The sequence below is a fragment of the Stenella coeruleoalba genome (assembly GCF_951394435.1).
Source record: "Stenella coeruleoalba genome assembly, chromosome: 13".
NCBI lineage: Eukaryota > Metazoa > Chordata > Mammalia > Artiodactyla > Delphinidae > Stenella > Stenella coeruleoalba.
In genome coordinates, this window is record NC_137159.1 from 74359330 (window position 1) to 74379497 (window position 20168).

Below are 20168 nucleotides of genomic sequence, written 5' to 3' on the forward strand. Positions count from 1 at the left end.
GTGGAACCGGGACAGCAAGACCCACTTCTAACTTGATCCACTAGTGGGGATGAGGTGCCTCCTGGGCAGGTCACCTGAGCGCTGGGCCAGATGCAGCAGAGCCTGCACCTGAGCCTGCAGTGCCCACATTTACCTGCGTAGGGTGTGAGCAGGCAGGGGCAGGCACCACTGCTCTCTTCTGTGTCTCTTCTTACTCCCCTGAGCTCTTTTTTCTCTGTTTCTTTTTCCCTGTTCATTCTTTAAATGTTCTTGTTTCTGCTGGATCCATATCTATATGTAAAATCCCTCACTGAATCTTCTCTGTTTTATAGGGAGTCTAGAACCTTTAGCCTATCTTACAAAAGCCTTGGCAGTCAACAAATACATGTCAAAAAGCATATATGTAGGTTGAAATGAGTCCCTGTAATGGACATTTTTAAAATGATGTAGTAGTGTGGGTTTGAAAAGGTAGTGACTTTCAAAAAATAATTAACATAAAATTACAGAGGATGAGAGCAGAGGGAATAAATAACCATAGAATAAGATTATTTAGTTAAACTCCTGTGATTTGGGGATGAGGTAAGAAGAAGATCCTTAGAGACTCAGAGACTTGGGCAAGGTCTGAAAGTCCGTTTCTCTTTTCTTTTTTTCTTCATGGAGGTATCCTGGAGAGTCACAGCCTTAAGCAGCTTGGGAACAACCCATTAGTGGACAGTTAGAGGCATTTTATCCTCTAGTGTTAACCTTTCATGAAACTAAAATTTAGGAGAATATCTCTCTACGTAACAAATCACAAAATTATGAATCCCAATTCTGAATTCTTCAACATAAGAATATCCCTTATCAGACTTCAGTGAGAGGGTTTACTTTCCACCCCTGATTGGAGACCAGAGACCTGGGCAGCCCATCCACTCCCACCCTGTTCAGAAGATTCTAAGGCAACTCAACTTTCAGCCTAACCATGGATATTTTAATTGTGTTACAAACTTTATAATGATACTTACGATGATATTTTTACAAATTGTGTGGGAAAAGAATTACTTGTTTTTCATAAACGTTAAAGCTAGATGAAGGAACTGCCTACCCAACAATAATTTGAGAGTTTCTAGATTTCTGAGAATCTCCACTAAAAGTGTAAAGATACCAAATAAGAAGCTGAAACTCATTTTACAAAATGAGAAGTTAAGTGTTGCTACTTCAAATGCAAAGATAAATCCCACCTAATAAAGAAAATACCATGGACATATTTAGTAAAACATAAATATCACAAAAAAGTCAGTTGGCCATTCAGCTGGCATCCTAAGGAACTTATTGCAAAATTCCTCAAAGGTTTGGATCGTTCATCATAGCACTTTATCTCCCGTAACCATCTCGTGTAACCGCAGCTGCTGCACCTCGTCTAGGACAATAATATTTGGTCTTATAGTCTGGCTGTTCTCGTAGGTCTTACTTCCTCTATAAGAGTGTAAACTAGCAGAAAAACTTTTTATTCATCTTGGGAAAATATCTGAAGTAGACGTTACGTGTGCACATCAGTAGATCACAGACATTTGGGAGAAGAAAGGGAACTGAATGTGAAAGGATATATTGACAGACCGATGACATTAACTGATATTTATGGACTATTTACCATGCACAAGAACTGTGCCCAGTACCTTATCGGTATTAACTCATTTAATAATCGTAAAACCTTATCAGGTAGGAACAGTCTATTATGTATTATGATCCCCTTTTTACAGATAAGGAAACAGAGGCACAAGAGATTAAATAACATGCCCCCAATCACATAACCCATAAGTGACAGAGCTGTAGTGTAAGCCCAGACCTCTGGCTTCAGAATGTGTGCTCTTAACCATTCTGCTAATGCACTTCCTAAAAAGAAGAGATACATGAGCAAAGGAAGCATCGGGTCCCCAGCTCTGAAAAAAATGGTAGGTTTCTGGGTCTGCTGGAATCAGCTTGTTCTACAAGAAGAAGTTGCTCAGTAGATCATCCAGCCTGGAAGCCCAGCTTCCTTGTTGTTGGTTACCTAGAACAGAGTCTGGCTAACAGGATGAATGAATTGAACACATAAAGATCTTTATAAAGGGAAGTTACAAATATTTCAGCATGTCATCATGAGCCCATACAAACTGATTTCATACATGACGTAAATACCCAGTTTTCTTAACTAGATCCATATCTTCTTTCTTTCACCACCCAGTATAGGATTGAGAGTGCTGAAAAATAATCAATAAATGCTCTTTTGCTGATTAGTTGATTTACTGACTGACTGATAGGAGGAAGCCTTATTCTTTTTGTTTTTAGTCCCAGCTTCATTTATAGTCAGGTGCTTCAACACCCCACTCTCAGCAGCTCATAGAACCAATAAACAAAATCAGCAAGAATATAGAAGAACTCATCAACCAACAGGATCTAATTAACATTTATAGAAAACTACAGCCAACCCAGTAGAATACACATTTTTTCAAATGATCATTGAAACATTTACCGATATAGACCATATTCTGGGATATAAACAAGCCTCAACAAATTTAAAATAATTGAAATCATACAGAGTACATTCTCCGACCGTAAGGAAATCAAATTTCCTTTGGGTTCAGTCAAGCTACTCAACTAAATAATATAATGTCATTTTTGCCTTATTTTTGTCATGTTAACCAAATACGCTATTACTGTGCCTTTCTTCACAGGCTGGTTGATGTTAATGGTGTCACTTTAAAAATCTCATAAATATTTCTTCCAGCATTTTTTTTGAGAAGCCTGGTATTTCATGTAAATGAGTCTTCTCTGATTTGTAGATTTTTGCACCTATTTTTTCCTTGCAGGAGAGGCTTTTATTTCTCCGTTCTCCACCCAAAGCATTCACAGTATTAAAGCATTAATCTGCCCTACATAATCAGACCAAGGTCGCTGGCTGCACTGCTCCTGAGCTAAGGGGATTGCTGGCCCACAGGTACAAGGGACTCCATAGTTCTCTGGGAGTCTGTCTTTAATCCCCTAGAGATGAGTTTATTCTGCTAGGAGAAAAATAGCCCCTAAAGAACGGAAGTCAATAAGCTCTGTTACTCTCCTCCTGAGTTATTTTGCTGCTGTTGATAGGCTGTCTATACTTCCCAGACCAATTGCTTTCTGGATTTGTCCTACCCTTGGAATTACCACAGGATTTCCTGGCTGCCCAAAGGTATGTTCTAGAGGCATTGTTATCCAGCGATATCCTTCTACTGCCGTAATCACATGGCCAAAAGCCATCTCAGGACTCTGAGGAAGCCACTAACTCAGTGAGGCAGTTCCAAGACCATGTGGACCATAGTCCCTAGTCGGCTACTCAGCTAACAGGGTCTTCTTGAAGCTTTCCAGAGTCCTTCTCAGGAGTCACAAGGGGAGTCCATATCACTGTCAATTGTAAGGAAATCATGTACTTCTGTTTACAGAACCCATTCAGACTATTATGGACTCAAGTGTATCCCCCCAAAATTCATATGTTGCTATGAACAAAATTGTGTTCACCCCAAATTCGTATGTTGAAGCCTTAATCCCCATTGTGATAGTATTTGGAAATAGGGCTTTTGGAGGTAATTAGGTTTAGACAAGGTCATGAAGGTAGTAGGGCCTTCATGATGGGATTAGTTCCCTTATAAGAAGAGACACCAAAGAGCTACCCCGTTCTCTCTTTTGCTCTCGCTCTCGCTCTCGTTGTTTTTCTCTTTCTGTCTCCCCCACTATCTCCTACTCCCACTTCCCTGCCATGTGAGGACACAGGGAGTAGGTACCCGTCTGCAATCCAGGAAGAAAGCTCTCACCAGAACCTGACTGCGTGGGCACTCTGATCTCAGACTTCCAGCTTCCAGACTGTGAGAAAATTAATTTCTATTGTTTAAGCCCCTCAGTCTATGGTATTTTGCTACAGCAATCTGAGCAGACTAAAGCATACTTTGAAGTCCTAACTTCCAGTATCTCAGAACATGACTGTATTTGGAGATAGGGCTCTTCAAGGGGTTATTAAGTAAAATGAGACCATTAGGGTGAACCCTAATCCACTAGGACTAGTGTCCTTATAAATAAGAAGAGGAAATTAGGACACAGACAGGCACAGAGGGAAAACCATGTGAAGACACGGGGAAGAGGAGGTGGCTGTCCACAAGCCAAGGAGAGAAGCCTCAAAAGAAACCAACCTTGCCAGCACCTTGGTCTTGGACTTCTAGTCTCCAGAGTTGTGAGAAAATTAATTTCTGTTGTTTTAAGTCACCCAGTCTGTGGTACTTTGTTATGGTAGCTCGGGCAAACTAATACACAGGCTATATTGGGAGTCATTACAGCATATTCACTTATATGCCAGCATCTCAGTCCATAAAGTAACTCAAAATATAAATCAATTCAGAGATAATGAGGTACTAAAATGGTGGCAATGATAAAGCACACATGAAAGAGGAGGAAGAATAGGACAGACAACCTTAATAGAGAAAATGGAGATTAGGGCTGAGGTTTGGTGACCAGGGCAGGAGAGAGAGTTCACTGAGGGAGTGAGAGCAGGAGTGAGAAGGAGCAAAGTAAGGGAGAGAGTGGGAGGGGAAGGAGGTCCCGTAAGGCAGTGCTTCCTCTGCCTCCGTGGGAGGATTTTAGGGAGGGGGGTATTAGGGGGTGAAAGCAGGGCAGCTGCTGCTCTGCCCTAAAGGTGGTGGTGTGGTCATCCACGGGATGGCCTTGGAAGCTGCTTGCGTTATCTGACTCTTCCACCCATGTACCTCCCTCCTTTGAGGAAGGTTCTAGCTTCTGTGAGCAGTAAGGGTGCACGTAGCTCCTCTGCCCTCTAGCAAGGAGACACAGTTCTGTTATTAATGAAGTGAGAATGAAGTAATTATCTGGATAATTCAGACATCCATCACCGTATTCAACTAAGAAGTCCAGGTAAAGAAGGTGTAAGAGTCTAGAGGAATATATTGATTTGAATTAATTGCCTCAATTTACCATTTTATATTGGACTTGTCCAAATTAAGTTACATAGATGGCCTTTAGCTTTGCCTGTGGGTCAGCCAGTGTTCTGCCAGGGGCTCCAGTCCCAAGAGCTGGTCCGGAATAAGAAGACAGACATATCATTTCATACTGACTCATTCTCAGAGATATTTTCTGGATGTGATAACAGTGTCTCACATTCCAGATTGTTAATCCATAGGAATAATCGTGCAAGGCCATTATGTGCAAGATAAGTATGGAAAAAGAACTGAGGTGTCTCAGCCAGCTTCTTGTTTACCTACTTAATAAAAATGCATGAAGGCATTTAGAAGGGGAAAATTGCAGTAAACAGTATTTACATTAACACATCCAAGGAGCGGCGACCACAGGTGTTTCACCACATCTTTGCTTCTTCCCTAAGTACATTTCATCAGACATCATGATGTTATCAAAGGCAGCCCCTCGGAAATGCCGCCAAGCCCCATCTCCTTCTCTGGCAGTGGTTTGCTGCGGTATTTCTATGTTGCCTCTCTGAGTATCCTCTCTGGGGGCCAGCTACGGCTCAGAACCCCCATGCCTTATCTCTCTACCAAATTCCATAAAAAGTCCTGGGTTCCCTAATCCTCTCATTAAGATTCAGGATAGTGGAGTATGAACTCCTTGGGATATGAAATCAGAACACCTGATTTTGAGTTCTAGCTCAGCTAGTTACATGCCAGGTGATCTCAGAAAGTCATTTAACTCCAGGGAGCCTCAGGTTCCTCACCTGTGATATCTAATATAAAACAGGGTTATTAGAAAGATGAAAAGAAATAATGGATACCAAAGCCTTTAACAAACCTTAAAGCAACATGCAATTGCAGCTCTTGTTAATAAGACACTAGCTTATTTCCCCAGATAAAGGGCAACTTAAGTATATGTGCCCAGGGTCACTGAGATGAACCTTATGTTGCTCATTTGATCCTCTTATACATTCATAGTTACCTCTTCTAGGGATCACAAGGAAGACATTGCATAACTTATGTAGACTTTAGCCCTTGCTTCCTTATTTGTAGGAACGAGGGTTAAAAATACCTATTTTGCAGGTTTTAGCTTTTGAATATTAAATCAGATAATTTATGAAAGTGAACTGTAACAATGATTAGTACATTTTGAGTTCTTGATAAATGTTAATGTTTTTTAACATTTATAATGAAAGGACTGTTGTTCTGTTACCACTCAGGAGGAGACATGACTATCCCCCCTCCTCAGCATCTGGTACACTGGTACAGGTCTGCAAGGGCCCTCCGTCTCAGTTTGTTGGTTTATTTGTTTATTTTCCATCCTAACTCCCCATCCCCGCCCTCCAACTCCTGATCTTCTCCCCTTCCTCCCCAAAGCAACCATTCCAATGTGTTTGATGTCACTTTATTCTATTTATTTATTTGTTTGTTTGTTTCTAGTTCTGTATATTTCCTTGTACAACATGTGAGCTGTTTTGGGTGCAGAAAAGCCTCATTTCTTTAACCACTGGATACTTTCTGAAGGAAAAAGGAAGCATGGTTATCAGAGGATCATGGACTTGAAAAGGAGCTTGGGATTTTAGCTTCAGAGACCAAAAACATCATTTTTCTTTCTGAGAAAACAAGGGCTCAGGGCCTGTGCCCTCGCTGACTGTGGCTCTCAGTCACTGGTGACTGGTCACTGCCTGGAAAGCACCAGGGAGGAGCAGCACCCAATAAGGGACGGATCAGTTCACTGAGCAAAGGGGACTGACATCATTGTCAGGAACAGGTCACGCCCTATTAGCAGAGAGGTGGGAGAGGTTACTCAGAGTCAGGTACAGGCTCACAGAACCTAGAAATGTCCAAAAGCAAGGCTTAGAAGGTAACTTCTATGTACAAAATTTAACTCTAAATAGATCAGAGACATAAATATAGCACCTAATACTATACACCTCCTTGAAGAAAATATAGAAGTAAATTTTCTTGACCTTGTTTTAGGCAGTGTCTCTTAGATATGACACCAAAAGAACACGTAACAAAAATAAATAAACAAAGCGGACTTTATCAAAGGAGATGTGGGGATATATGTATATGTATAGCTGATTCACTTTTTAATAAAGCAGAAACTAACACACCATTGTAAAGCAATTATACTCCAATAAAGATGTTAAAAAAATAAATAATGAGGAAAAAAATTAAAAATGTACTTCAAAGGACATCATCAAAAAAGTGAAAAGCCAACCCACAGAATGAGAGAAAATATTTGCAAATCCTATATCTAATAAAAGGCTTGTATCTAGAATATGTGAAGAACTCTTACAACTTAATAATAAAAAGTCCAAATAACTCAATTAAAAACCCAAGGATTTGAATAGACATTTCTCCAAAGGAGATATACAAATTTCCAGTAAGAGCACAAAAATATGCTCGATATCCTAGCCGTCATGGAAGTGCGGATCAAAACCACAGTGAGATACTGCTTCACACCCACTAGGATGGCTGTAATCAAAAAAACACACAATAACAAGTGTTGGCCAGGATACAGGGAGAGTGCACTACTGATGGGAACATAAGATGGTGCAGGCACTTTGGAAAAGTCTAGCTGTTCCCCAAATGATTAAACATAGAATTACCATATGACCCAGCAATTTCACTCTGAGGGCATATACTTAGGAGAAATGAAAACATATGTCCTCACAAGAACTTGTACTCAAATGTTCATAGCAGCGTTATGTAGAATAGCCACTAAGTGGAAGCAACACAAATGTCCGTCAGTTGATGAACAGATAAAATAAGCTGGTAAATCCAAACAATGGAATATTATTTGGCAATAAAAAAGAATGAAATGCTACAGCCTGGGTGACCCTTGAAAATGTTATGCTAGGTAAAAAAACCTGTCACAAAAGACCACACATTGTATGATCCCGTTCTATGAAATGTCTAGAACAGGCAATTTGTGGCTGCCTAGGGATGAGGGAATGGGGAATTTAGGGGGTGCTGGCTAATCGGCACAGAATTTCTTTTTGAGGTGTTAAAATTTTTCTAAAAATCAGTTGTGGTAATGGTTGTACAAGTCTCTGAATACACGAAAAAACATTGAATTATATACTTGAAATGGGTGTATTTTATGGTATGAATTTTATCTCAGTAAAGCTGATAAAAAAGAAGTCCTTTTCCAAGGTAGGTCTCAAAACAGCTGAACGTGGCCATTATTTTTTAAAATAACTATTAAAAGCTAAGTGCCACTATTAAAAAGAAGACAGAGATACTAAACAGCACGTTTCTACCCACTTTCTGCTTCGAATACCAAGACACCAAACCAGATTGGGTTCTGGGGATGGCCTGACTCCTCCCCCCATGCTAATAGGAAAGAAAGGATGTACAGATGAAAATAACATCAGCCAATCGGGCAGTTATTTGCTCTTGACTTCAAAATACAGATAAAGACAGAATCAGAAACTTCCGTCCCCAAACTGGCACCTTTCTTAGCTTTCACTGTGATGGATGGTCTGACCTGGACAGAGGACAGAAATAGAATAAACCTGAGATACGACCACAAGGCATTGCTGTCCATACACAGGATCCATCTGGTCCTCTGCAGATAAACAGCCTGGAGGAATGTCCCTTTTAGGGACTTTTAATTGCTGTGCTGACTAGAGCATCATGTAATTTCACAAAATTCCACCATTTAGGCAGTTTGCTAATGGATGCCCAGCTATTCTCAGTCTGATGAGATCCCCGTATTAGGAGATGAGTTGGATGCAGTGACTTTAATGGCCCTTTGAAACCCTGAATCTCTGTGATTCTATGTAATTAGTAACATAACAATGTTTATTCTGAATACAAACCCACAAAAAAATCAATTAAGTTTTTCACTTTTAATGAGCAGTAGATTATAAGGAAATACACTGATATCAAAAATTCATTTTCAGTAAAGCAATCTCCAAGCAATTTTATGTAGTCAACATAGATTTAGTGCAATTGGAGTATAATGAATATTCTAAATTATAAACTAGGGGACCCAAGTTCTTGCCCTGCATTTGCCCTTGTTTGGGAAAAACAACAAGAACAAGAAAGAACCTCAGGCTGTCGAGACCTCAGTTTCTCTGTCTATAAAGTAAGAATATTGTCTAGAGTCTGCCTCTAAGACCTTCAATATGGGACTTCCCTGGTAGCACAGTGGTTGAGAATCCACCTGCCAATGCATGGGATATGGGTTCGATCCCTGGTCCGGGAAGATTCCACATGCCGCGGAACAACTAAGCCCGTGAGCCACAACTACTGAGGCTGCACTCTAGAGCTTGTGCTCTGCAACAAGAAAGGCTACCGAGAAAGCCTGCGCGCAGCAACAAAGACCCAATGCAGCCAATTAATTAATTTGTGTGTGTGTGTGTGTGTGTGTGTGTGTGTGTGGTACACAGGCCTCTCACTGTTGTGGCCTCTCCCGTTGCGGAGCACAGGCTCCGGACGCGCAGGCTCAGCGGCCATGGCTCACGGGCCCAGCCGCTCCGCGGCATGTGGGATCTTCCCAGACCGGGGCACGAACCCGTGTCCCCTGCATTGGCAGGCGGACTCTCAGCCACTGCGCCACCAGGGAAGCCCTAATTAATTATTTTTTAAAAGACCTTCTGTTTGTCTGACACTCTGGGAATCCCTGTTCCTCCATTTCCCTTCACAGCTCTGGACAAGGAGAATCCAGCCCAATAATCGTAGCCTTCTCTACTAGCTAGAGTTTCAGTGCCATATGTTCCATATTTAATGCCAAATGTCTAATGTGCAGTTTACACAGTAGCTCACAGCTAAATCAAAGACTGAATTAACCAGCACGCTCTCTGTCCTGAGCACAGCAAGGTGTGCTCCCTGCCGATCCCCATCCTGCTTTTCCCCAGCCTCTTCCACGGACTCAGCTGGCTGGCTGGGTTACAGACTGTCAGGCGTGTCAGACAGTGTCAGCTCCCTGCCGTTGCCCTTTCAGTGGTGCCACCCAGTCCAGTTACCCAAATCCTGCCCATCACCCACCCAAGATCCACTCAAGTCCCACCTCCTCCAGGACCTCTGAGACCCACATCAGATCACTGAAGTCTGGCTGTGCAGACCCCACTCTGGACGCTTGATCTTTTCATTTTTTTATTAGCTGTGATGTGTATTCAGGCCCTTCTCCTCCCCTGTAAGCTCTCAGGAGACAAAGTGCTCAGAGGCTTCCTAAATACCTGAAGAGAATCAGTAGTCACGTGGGGATGGCGAGGCTCATCTAGCCAGCCAGCCGTCTGTGTATCATCAGCGCCAGTCAGCCCTTCGAGGCTAGCGCATTCTGAGCCTCAGTCCATGAGAAGACAAAGGAAACTTAGAAAAACAAAAATCAGCGAAGAGCAGCCGACCAAAACCAGCAAAAAGTCTTTGAAAGGAAAAGCTAAGGTATACCTAAGGAAGGTAAGGCAAGGATGACGCCTGAAGTTAGACATGAGGAAGAACTTCCCGAGAGTCCCCAGTATCCCCAGGAGGGCATGGCCTCTCTTTATTTGGAAATCTGTTTAAAATGGGTGAAGGGTTATATTCCTTGCACAGTACTATGAGTGCAGGTCTATGAGCTAGGTGGCCTTCTAGAAATCCATCCCGCTCAGTGATTCCAAATCCTTAGCCACAGCTCCTCATCACAGTGAGGTCCCAGCACAGGATAATTTTTTTTTTTAAATTAATTTTATTTATTTATTTTTGCTGTGTTGGGTCTTCGTTTCTGTGCGAGGGCTTTCTCCAGTTGTGGCAAGCGGGGGTCACTCTTCATTGCGGTGCGCGGGCCTCTCACTATCGTGGCCTCTCTTGTTGCGGAGCACAGGCTCCAGATGCGCAGGCTCAGTAGTTGTGGCTCACGGGCCTAGTTGCTCCGCGGCATGTGGGATCCTCCCAGACCAGGGCTCGAACCCATGTCCCCTGCATTAGCAGGCAGATTCTCAACCACTGCGCCACCAGGGAAGCCCAGCACAGGATAATTTATGTACTGTTTTATTTAAGCTCCAAAGTCTTCACAGAATCAAAGTAGTCAGAGCTGCAGTGGGTTTAAAAGGTCACGTAGGGCTTCCCTGGTGGCGCAGTGGTTGGGAGTCCGCCTGCCGATGCAGGGGACACGGGTTCATGCCCCGGTCCGGGAAGATCCCACGTGCCGCGGAGTGGCTGGGCCCGTGAGCCATGGCCGCTGAGCCTGCGCGTCCGGAGCCTGTGCTCCGCAACGGGAGAGGCCACAACAGTGAGAGGCCCGCGTACCGCAAAAAAAAAAAAAAAAGGTCACCTAGTCCTGTCCACTCATCACACAGGTGAGGGACCATACTCAGAGTCTGAGACTGTCCCGTGATCCCGGCTCCGAGATCCTGCCTCTCTCGTGCTGATTCAGATTCACCATGCAGTCTAAATTAAGATATAAGCATACACAGCGGCACCTGAGAGTAAAACTGAGTTGCAGGTATGAAAAACACCTGTCTCACAAGGACCATCTCACATTATAATCACAGCGTTTACTCCTTTGCTACCATCTGCCTTGCCTAGTGCGAGGTGCTGGTGAGGGAGAGGGAAGGCGAATACAAAGGTGAAAACGACGCTCAGTTCTCATCCTCCAAGCTTATCTCTCTGGTTGGCAAGTTAACATGTAAACACATGAAAAGTTAGATAATATCACCCGAGACAAATGTAAGTTCAGGGCAACAGCAGGTCTGTATGAAGGCCCTTCACTTGCCCTGTGAAGAAACTGCCTGATAAGAGACCAGGGTCAGACGCCATGAGGTCTTACTGGACTGGAGCCAGAGGAAGGCTCCTGGAAGGAGGTGGGGCTGGAGCAGGCCCCGGCAGGGTGGAGGGATGAGACCTTCATGGTCAAGGAAGCGATAGCTGCACACACATAGAACCTGACTGCACGCTAGACGGTGCTGACTTCGGACTTTTCTCCCCAGTAAGAACCGCTGCTCAACATTCTGAGCTTATCTCTTGGACAGCAGAATAACAAAGTAAGAAAGTTTCTTTCTGCTTCCTCACCGGAGGTTAATCATCCATCAGTAATGTCTTCATCTGGTCGACACTGGGCCCATCCCACCATCTTTCACTTGTACCACTCACCTCAATGCACTTTTTTTCCCTGATGTTTATCATTTGTGTCTGTGTTTGTATATGTGTGTGTGTGCACTTGTTATTAGCATGCCCAGACCACGCTGGGCATGGCTCCATCTACGATTCTTGAAGTTTACTTTCCAGCTTCTGGGCATCATGTGCAATTATAATGCTGTCAGAGGCAGAAAAGAGATAGGCTAATTAGTCATTGTCAGCACTGGTCCCTATTTGCCAGATGAGTTATTTGAACAGTACAGCTGGGAATAATTTGCATCAGATTGTATCTCCTTGTTTTATGTCACTGTAAAGATTTATTTAGCGTCATGGTCACTGTACATAAATATCCTGGAAGCCGTGGGGTGTAACTGAATGGCGTAGATTCGTTTGTATTCGGCAAATATATACTGAACACCTATTTCAGTATATGAACTACACTAACTCAGGATATTGGGCTGCTGAGGGGCTTTTAATAGTCTCCATAGGTCCCTGAACTTGACCAGGGCCCTTCTGGTCACCTGCACATAAACAATGCGTAGTTTCGCTTCTAGAGGCTGTTAACTGGAATCCTTGGCATTATCTAATTCCTTGAAGTTCCATTAATCAGGTGACTTTCTGATGGGTACGCAGAGCTTTGTGATTACTCAGACTGATGGTTCACTTTATGGGACTTTGCATTCACAGACTGTCAGGTCATAGCCACTAGCTGAGATTAATCTTTGTGATATCAGAACGTGTCTCTGCTAGAGTCACTAGTCTGCTTGCTGTAGGAAGGCCTCCATTCACCCCCAGAAAGGACAGTGATTTCACATCCCCAGAAAAGTTAGGAATCATCAGAGACGAATGGATGTTCTGTCTCCCCTACGCGCAGCCCTCAAGGATGCCCTGTCTTGTTTCTGCTCTCTTTCCCTAATGCGATTTCCTGTTTTTGTTCTGTCAATCTCTGTCTCTATATCCATTGTGGTTAGCTAGCTCAATAGCTACCCTCTAAATATACTTCCACGCCAACACACACACATAATAAATGATAATTTATCATTCATTGTCTTTTTTGCCAGGCATCGTGCTCTCAATGCAATTATTTACATAATTGTTTCACTTAATTCTCACAAAAATTCCTATGAGGAAGGTTGCTATTTTTAATCCGGTTTTAGGGATGGCTAAACAGAGGTTTAGGAAAGTGAAGTCACCCAAGGTTACAAGCCACACAAGAAACCCAGCTAGGACACAATCCCAGGTCTTCTTGAGTCTAACACTCATACTGCTTTCCTTTACATCAGCTGACCTCGCTCGACCTGGGTTTTCTCTGTTCAATGAATACCTTATACTAGTAGATTTCCTGACTCCTGACACCATTTGATGTCTCTGTGAAGACAGGTCACTGTCCTTTGAAACTTTGAATGTGTTTAGTAGAGGGAACTGAGAAATGTTCTTCTTAAAGGCAAAGAGATGAAGGGTGATATCTGTGTTCACAAATAATGCTATATTTTAAAATAGCTTTTGACCAAAGATCTAAGTGGATTTAGTTATGTAAGAATAGTCTACGCACTAATCCTTACAGTATTTCTGTAAGTGTACCCAAGTCAACTCAACGATCCAACACTTCCTCTGTGGTGCTTCTGTACCTGACCTTGTCAGAGGATGAGTGCTGCTGGCTGCTACCCAGCACTAGGGTGACCTTTCAGAGGAAATCAGGGGAAGAAAGAGAAGCTGAGCCCAATGCTTCCACGTCTCCATTTAGAGATGGTGACAGTCACCTCAGGGGCATCTAAGCAACCCACAAGTTTTCCCTGCATCCAAGTTAGCAGATTCATCTTCTGATTCCCAAATCATAAAAATGATGTCCTCTACTTTTTTACATCATCATAATTCAGTATTTGTGTATGTTGTGAAATGATCACAATGCCAACATCTGACACTATACATGCCCCCGCACAATTTTTTCTTTTCTTGTGATAAAGACTTCTACGATCTACTCTCTTAGCAACTTGCAAATACACAAAATAGTGCTATGAACTATGTTCATCATGCTGTACATTACATCCCCAAGTCTTATGTAATGTTCTCTGCTGACAGACTATAGGACAGTGGCTTCATTTGTCATCCAACAGAGAAATCCTGGCCTTGTGCTTATAAATTGAAGTTAACCATCTCATTTCAGTTTCTTTATACCTAAATATTTTTACCCACGTGCATGGGAGCATGACCGTTTCCTGATCTACTAACAGCAGCTCCTCCTGTGGAAAGACAATCCACGGAAAATAGTTCAAATAAAGTGTTCAGAGAAATGGGGTTCGGGGGCAGTTACTTCTTCCAGAACTTTCTGAATTCAGTGGTGTGGGTGTGAGCAGCCTTGGGTTGAAACCTCTGTAATATCCACTTTTAACAATATTAATATACCCTGGATGCAAAGCAGCTCATCACTGAAGGGAGTTTAGCTGCCCACAGGGAGCTCCTGGCTAAGGAAAATACATGAATTGAGGAGAATTGTGGCAACCCAAGTGCCAGTAACAAGACAAACATCCTCCTGCAAGTCTCGGCTAAGGTAATGGGGGGTTTATACACTGTTACTATCTCAGAACTGACCCTTCTGACCATCATGTTTGGCACCAGAAGATTTAAATGACTTCACAGTTAGTTTGTTACATCTGGATACATCTCATAAATAACAAATCGTAACAACAAATACTGACTTCTGCCTCCGGTGCTTCATGTCCCCGTCAGTCCACAGCCCCTCTTCATTGCTCCAGGACCCCCGTCTCCCACGCCTCCCTTTGCTCTCCTCCAGCAGTTATACCCCACACAGTTCAGCATTGCTTTCAGCCTGCCTTCACTGCTCACCAGCAGTTTCCCGTCTACACACTTTGTCTCCCCAACCGGATTGGAGGTGCCTTGTGGACATGGCCAGTCCCAGACATTTGTCCATCCCATCACAGCACCATCCCATCATTCACCCTTTATCATCGCTTCTGGGTCAGTAAGTCAGTGTTGCTGAAATATCTATACTGTGCCTTGGCACAAGTTTCCTGTGGGAAATGGACAGTACCTAGAAAAGGAGGGAAGGATTCATGGAGACGTTTCCGGGATGTTTAGGAGGAACATTATGCATCCACCCGCTACTCTACTTCTCCTCGCTGGCCTCCCCCATCTGTGAGGAAACCCAGAAGCAGTTCATGTAGGGAAAAGCCTCCTCTCCTCAATTTCTGAAGAAGAAATTGGGCTGCTGGGGGGAAGACGGGGGAGGCTGGTCTTTTCCAAAGGCCCCACCTTACTGGGGTTTCTAGAAGATTTAGGCTGCTGGATTTCTGCTTTGACTGAGACGTGGTCCCTCAGGTCGAGTGGGGGTCAGTCCCTCACCAGACCTCCCTCCTTCCCCTTGCTGTTTGCTCCCTCCAGATGGGCTGAATCCAGGGCATGTGACCCAGAGCCACGGGTACTGACCTGGGTTACAGGCCCCCATGCAAACTCAGAGTCCACTAAAGGGGGAGGAAGGGGTAGGAAAATGTCTCCACCAAGACGCTGTGAAGGACTGGCTCCCCAGTGGTTACAAAGCTCAGGGAGCAGGGGCGAGATTGGCTCCTGTGCTTGCATCTCCCGGAGGCACCCCTAGCTCAGGGCAGGCGCTTCGGGTGCTGAGCCCACTGGCCCGGGGCCCTGAGACCCCGGGGACAGGAGAGGCGAGAGGCAAGGCCCCAGTGGCCCTGGCTGAGTCCAGACTGAGCCCCCTCCTCGGGTCTCAGAGCAGGGCCTGGGGCGGAAAAGCAAACAGGCCCGGGACGCTGACCTTTGGACCTTTTGCAATTTGCCCAGCGCTCTTTCAGCTGCAGCCCTGCGCGGGCGGCCTCGTATAAATCGGGCCCGGGCGTCGGCCCCGCATTCCCAAGGCGGGTGCGGGTGCGGAGCTGCTGCCTGTGGGCGCCGGTCCCTAAGGAGCCAGCGAGCAGCGCGGAGGCCAGGCCCAGCCAGCGGACGGGAGGGAGCCGCCGGTCAGGTCGGCCATGGGCCCCCCGAGGCCTGCGCTGCTGCCGCTGCTGCTGCTGCTGCTGCTGCTTGCCGCCAGCGCCCCGGCCCGTGAGTGAGGCCCCCCGGCCGCTGGGGCGCCAGGCCGGGGGTGGGGGGCGGAAGCCAGGGCACGGGCGGGGGCTGGGGCAGCTTGGGCCTGGGTCAGAGGGAGGACGGCCACAGGTCGGGGGGCAGGGGCACAGGACCATCTGGATGGCTCCTCCAGACTCAGGTAATGGGTGGGGCTGGGGACTGGGTTCCTCAAAACCTGCTTCCCTCCAAGACACTGAAAGTCCTCTGCAGTTGTCGTCCCCGTCAGACGCTAGGACCCATCTGGAAGGACGGGAACACCCACAGTTGTCGTTCTCCCTTTCTTACAGGAGACACCGTGCTGGAAAATGTCAGCCCGAGCTGCCCAAGTAAGGCATTTCCCGCAGGGGCAAGGAAGGGCCCCCCCCACCCCTCCCCCACCCATCCCCCTGCACCTCAGGCCACTCAAGTGCTGTGATGCTGTGATTGGCGTACCCTGCTCTGAGCCCAAGAAGCCAGTTCCTTGAGCCTCTGGCCCCCTCCAAGGGGTCTCCGCGCTCTTCTACCCACCCTCCCCATCGGTCCTAAAAGTTCAGCCTGGGAGTAGGGTGGGGAAGGGACCGCCAACTGTTGGTCCATAGACAATTTAAAGAGACATCTGTCCTGTTTGTCAGGGGCTAATCATTAATTTGAAGCGCAGGAAGGTGAGGAAGTGCTGACTTTAACCTTTGTGCAGAAATCCAGATGCCCACCCCTTTGTATTTACCTGACCCCTAGGGGTCAAAGGAGCTGGCCTTGCAGTGGTAACCTGTGTTCTCCCAAGAGCCGGAGGCTGCCCTCTGATGGAGCAGCACTGCCATCTCGTGGACGTCTGGCATCACTGCATCTGGGCTCAGAACCCAAATGTTCTTTTTCTCAAATTGTTCAGAAAATGCCTCTCACGCCCTGTGGAAACCTCCGGAAATTCCTTCTTCGGGGTTTCTTAAATCAGCCGGATACCCTTAACGCTTAGTGAACTTAGCCTCAGATGTTTGGTAGAATCAAAAAAGAGCCACAGAATTACGGTATTTTCAAGCTGAAAAGGCAATGAGAGAGATTTGCTTTTATGCTATCAACTCTTAATTTTCCAGGGAGTCTTTCCTATGGACTTTCTGAGCCTCATTACTTGACACTCCCTGCCTTGTGTCTCAGATTATATATTCAAGGATTACCCGCTAATTTAAATATTAGCCTCAGCAAAATCATAATGCAGAAGCTAAATCTATAAAGGAAAATTAATAAAAAATAATTTGAGTTTAGTTACCATTTTTTATTATCTTTGCCACTATTCCTCTTTGCCCAGGATTGACTGTCCTCGGGCGAGTTATTTCTGCTATGTAGCTGACTGACTTCTCCTCATTGCAGAAGATGCAACGCGATTCAAGCACCTCAGGAAATATGTGTACAACTATGAGGCTGAGAGTTCCAGTGGAGTCCCCGGGACTGCTGATTCAAGGAGTTCCACCAAGATCAACTGCAAGGTATGAGGGGAGATGCAGGGCCACTGGAGGGCCCTGGAGCCCGGGGCTGAGCAAACCAGCTTGTGCCAGGACTGTCGTAATCTCCAAGTGCTGCACTGGCCCTCAGTTTGAAAGTCAGCCACTTTGCTGAGAAGTTGTCTGCCACAGAAAAAATAATTTTACCCACCAGGTTTATTTTCCCATTAGCTTCCAAGATGTAATTAGAATATGTGATCTAGAATATCAGGATTGCAGACCAGAAGATTTAATATGTTGAGAGATGTCCAGCGGGTGAGCCAAGGGAGGTGAGCATCCCAGGAAGGCATTCTGGAGAGCGGTTTTTATCATCTAAATCAAATAGTATCTGCTACTACTTATTGTTGAGAATGACTGTACTCCTATCCATGTTCCTGTGGAACAGATCTAAGGGCCACTATTGGGGTTCGTGTGGGAAAGAGAAGTCAGGCTGGGCCACCCTCTTCTTTCTAGGGTCCCAGCGTCTGTGCTGTTAGATAAGGTAGCCATTAGCCACGTGTGGCTATTTAAATTGAATGAAAGTAAAAATTCAGATTCTTAGTCACACTAGCCACATTTCAAATACCCAATAGGCACCTATACCTAGCAGCCCCCATGTTGGATAGTGAGAATATAGAACATTTCCAGCACTGCAGAAAGTTCTTTAAACAGTGCTGGATAACAACTAGGGATCTGTTTAAACTACAGCTGCATGCAAAGCTCTGAATAGGCCCTGATAGGTACAGTGGTCTTGGATTTTTGGTTTTTCTATTTATGTTAAGGAAACATTTGCTGTTGAAAGCAATGATAGCCCTCCTCCTGCCTCCTGGTTTTCTTCCAAACCCTCACTCCTAGGCTGCCTTTCTTCTAGCCAGTTGTACATCTTTAAAGGGCGTACATTTAGAACCAATAAAAAGATATCATCCTTTGCATGCATAGGGGAAAACTTCAGAAGCATGGTACCCTAGGACATGGAAAAGGCCAGAAAGCCCTGGGCTGAGGGGGGATCTGGTGTTCTTGGTGGAGAGTCTTAATGTGCTATTCCCCTCTGTTGTCAGGTTGAGCTGGAGGTCCCCCAACTCTGCAACTTCATCCTGAAGACGAGCCTCTGCACCCTGAAAGAGGTGTATGGCTTCAACCCTGAGGGCAAGGCCTTGCTGAAGAAGGCCAAGAACTCTGAGGAGTTTACTGCCGCCATGTCCAAGTAAGACGTGGGCCTGTGCATTTATACTTCTGAGCTGAGTGCCGCTGCGCGTGTCGCACATGAGCGTGTGGGTGTGTGTCCACTGAGGCATGAATGTGTGTGCTTATGTTGGGCACGTATGTGAGTGTAAGTATTGGTATTCTCTGTTCACCATGGATCAGGGAATTGCTGAGCTTTCACAACAATTCAAAAGAGGGAAGCAGTATTTACCCTCCCCTACTGAAGTTCCCCTAATTATCATTTAAATGTGGTTCTAAAAGATCTCACGTTTTAAAACTCCTTGAGACAGTAAAGCTGAGATGGTTTGTTTAAACAAGTGAACTCACGGTTAAAGAATGAAACAAGACTACGCCTCGTAGTCTTCAGACAGGGTCCCGGCAGGACTTGCTGTGGCCAAACATGGCAGTGCAGGGCCTGCTCAGCAGAGGACACCAGCTTCAAGGGGTCCAGGGAGAGCTGAGGCCTGAGCTGATCGCCCTCCAGAGCTGGCATTTTGCCAGTGCACACTGAGCAGGCCGTTCCTCTTGTTTATGACTGGCATCACTTCTGACTGATCCGTGTTCACGTTGTACTGGTTGTTAGATTTTTTTTTGTGTGTGTGGTACGCGGGCCTCTCACTGTTGTAGCCTCTCCCGTTGCGGAGCACAGGCTCCAGACGCGCAGGCTCAGCAGCCATGGCTCTCGGGCCCAGCCGCTCCGCGGCATGTGGGATCTTCCCGGACCAGGGCACGAACCCGTGTCCCCTGCATCGGCAGGCGGACTCTCAACCACTGCGCCACCGGGGAAGCCCTGTTAGATTTTTTGATCATCCCTGCCGCATCTCCAGATCACAGTTTGTAGTGTCCTGAGTGTGTGCAAATACAGACAGTCATGGATTTGTTGATTTGGTAACATCGGAAACTCCCCCCCCGCCCCCCCCCCGCGCTCCGTGCCCTTCTTTCAGTTTGTTAAACATCACACTCGGAAGCCAGAGTGGGCCTTGATACTTCTGTCTCTTACCAATACATCTTATTTTATCCAAAACTAAGATGTATCTGAGGGAGTGGGGTGCAGTGACAGAAGGGAGTCACAGTTCCTTTTTGGTCCTTACCCTCCTGCAAAAAAGGACTCCTGCTTTTGGCCACCTCAGGGCTTTCCTGTGAGCCTGCATCAGTGTCTGCAATTTTCTGAGAGGATGGACAGCTGTGGGAAACATGCCTGGTCTTCTTTTCTTTACTCTGACTTAACTAGAGCAGGTGCTGCCAGGCCATGTGAAACCCCCTAAGGAAGTCCCCAAAGAAAGGTCCCTTAGATCAGAGTTGACCCAGGCTTTAGACATAGCCTGAGATCATATAAAAGAGTGAATGAATGTCCAACAAATGTATGGAAAGAAGCTCCAGTTGCCCAGTGGTCGGGAAATGCAATTAATGTAAC

The 20168-nt window shown here is 45.4% G+C and overlaps 1 protein-coding gene across 3 annotated transcripts in view; it reads left to right on the forward strand.

The window, feature by feature from the left end:
- The window catches only part of APOB (apolipoprotein B), a 113322-nt gene that overhangs the window by 51515 nt on the left and 41639 nt on the right, over positions 1 to 20168 (forward strand). For all 3 annotated transcript variants that reach the window (XM_079941279.1, XM_079941278.1, XM_079941277.1), the window contains exons 4-7: positions 15816 to 16076; positions 16388 to 16426; positions 17442 to 17557; positions 18610 to 18755. In XM_079941279.1, coding sequence (XP_079797405.1) covers positions 16004 to 16076; positions 16388 to 16426; positions 17442 to 17557; positions 18610 to 18755 — 374 coding nt within the window. In that variant the 5' untranslated portion in view covers positions 15816 to 16003. The remainder of the gene's footprint in view (positions 1 to 15815; positions 16077 to 16387; positions 16427 to 17441; positions 17558 to 18609; positions 18756 to 20168) is intronic.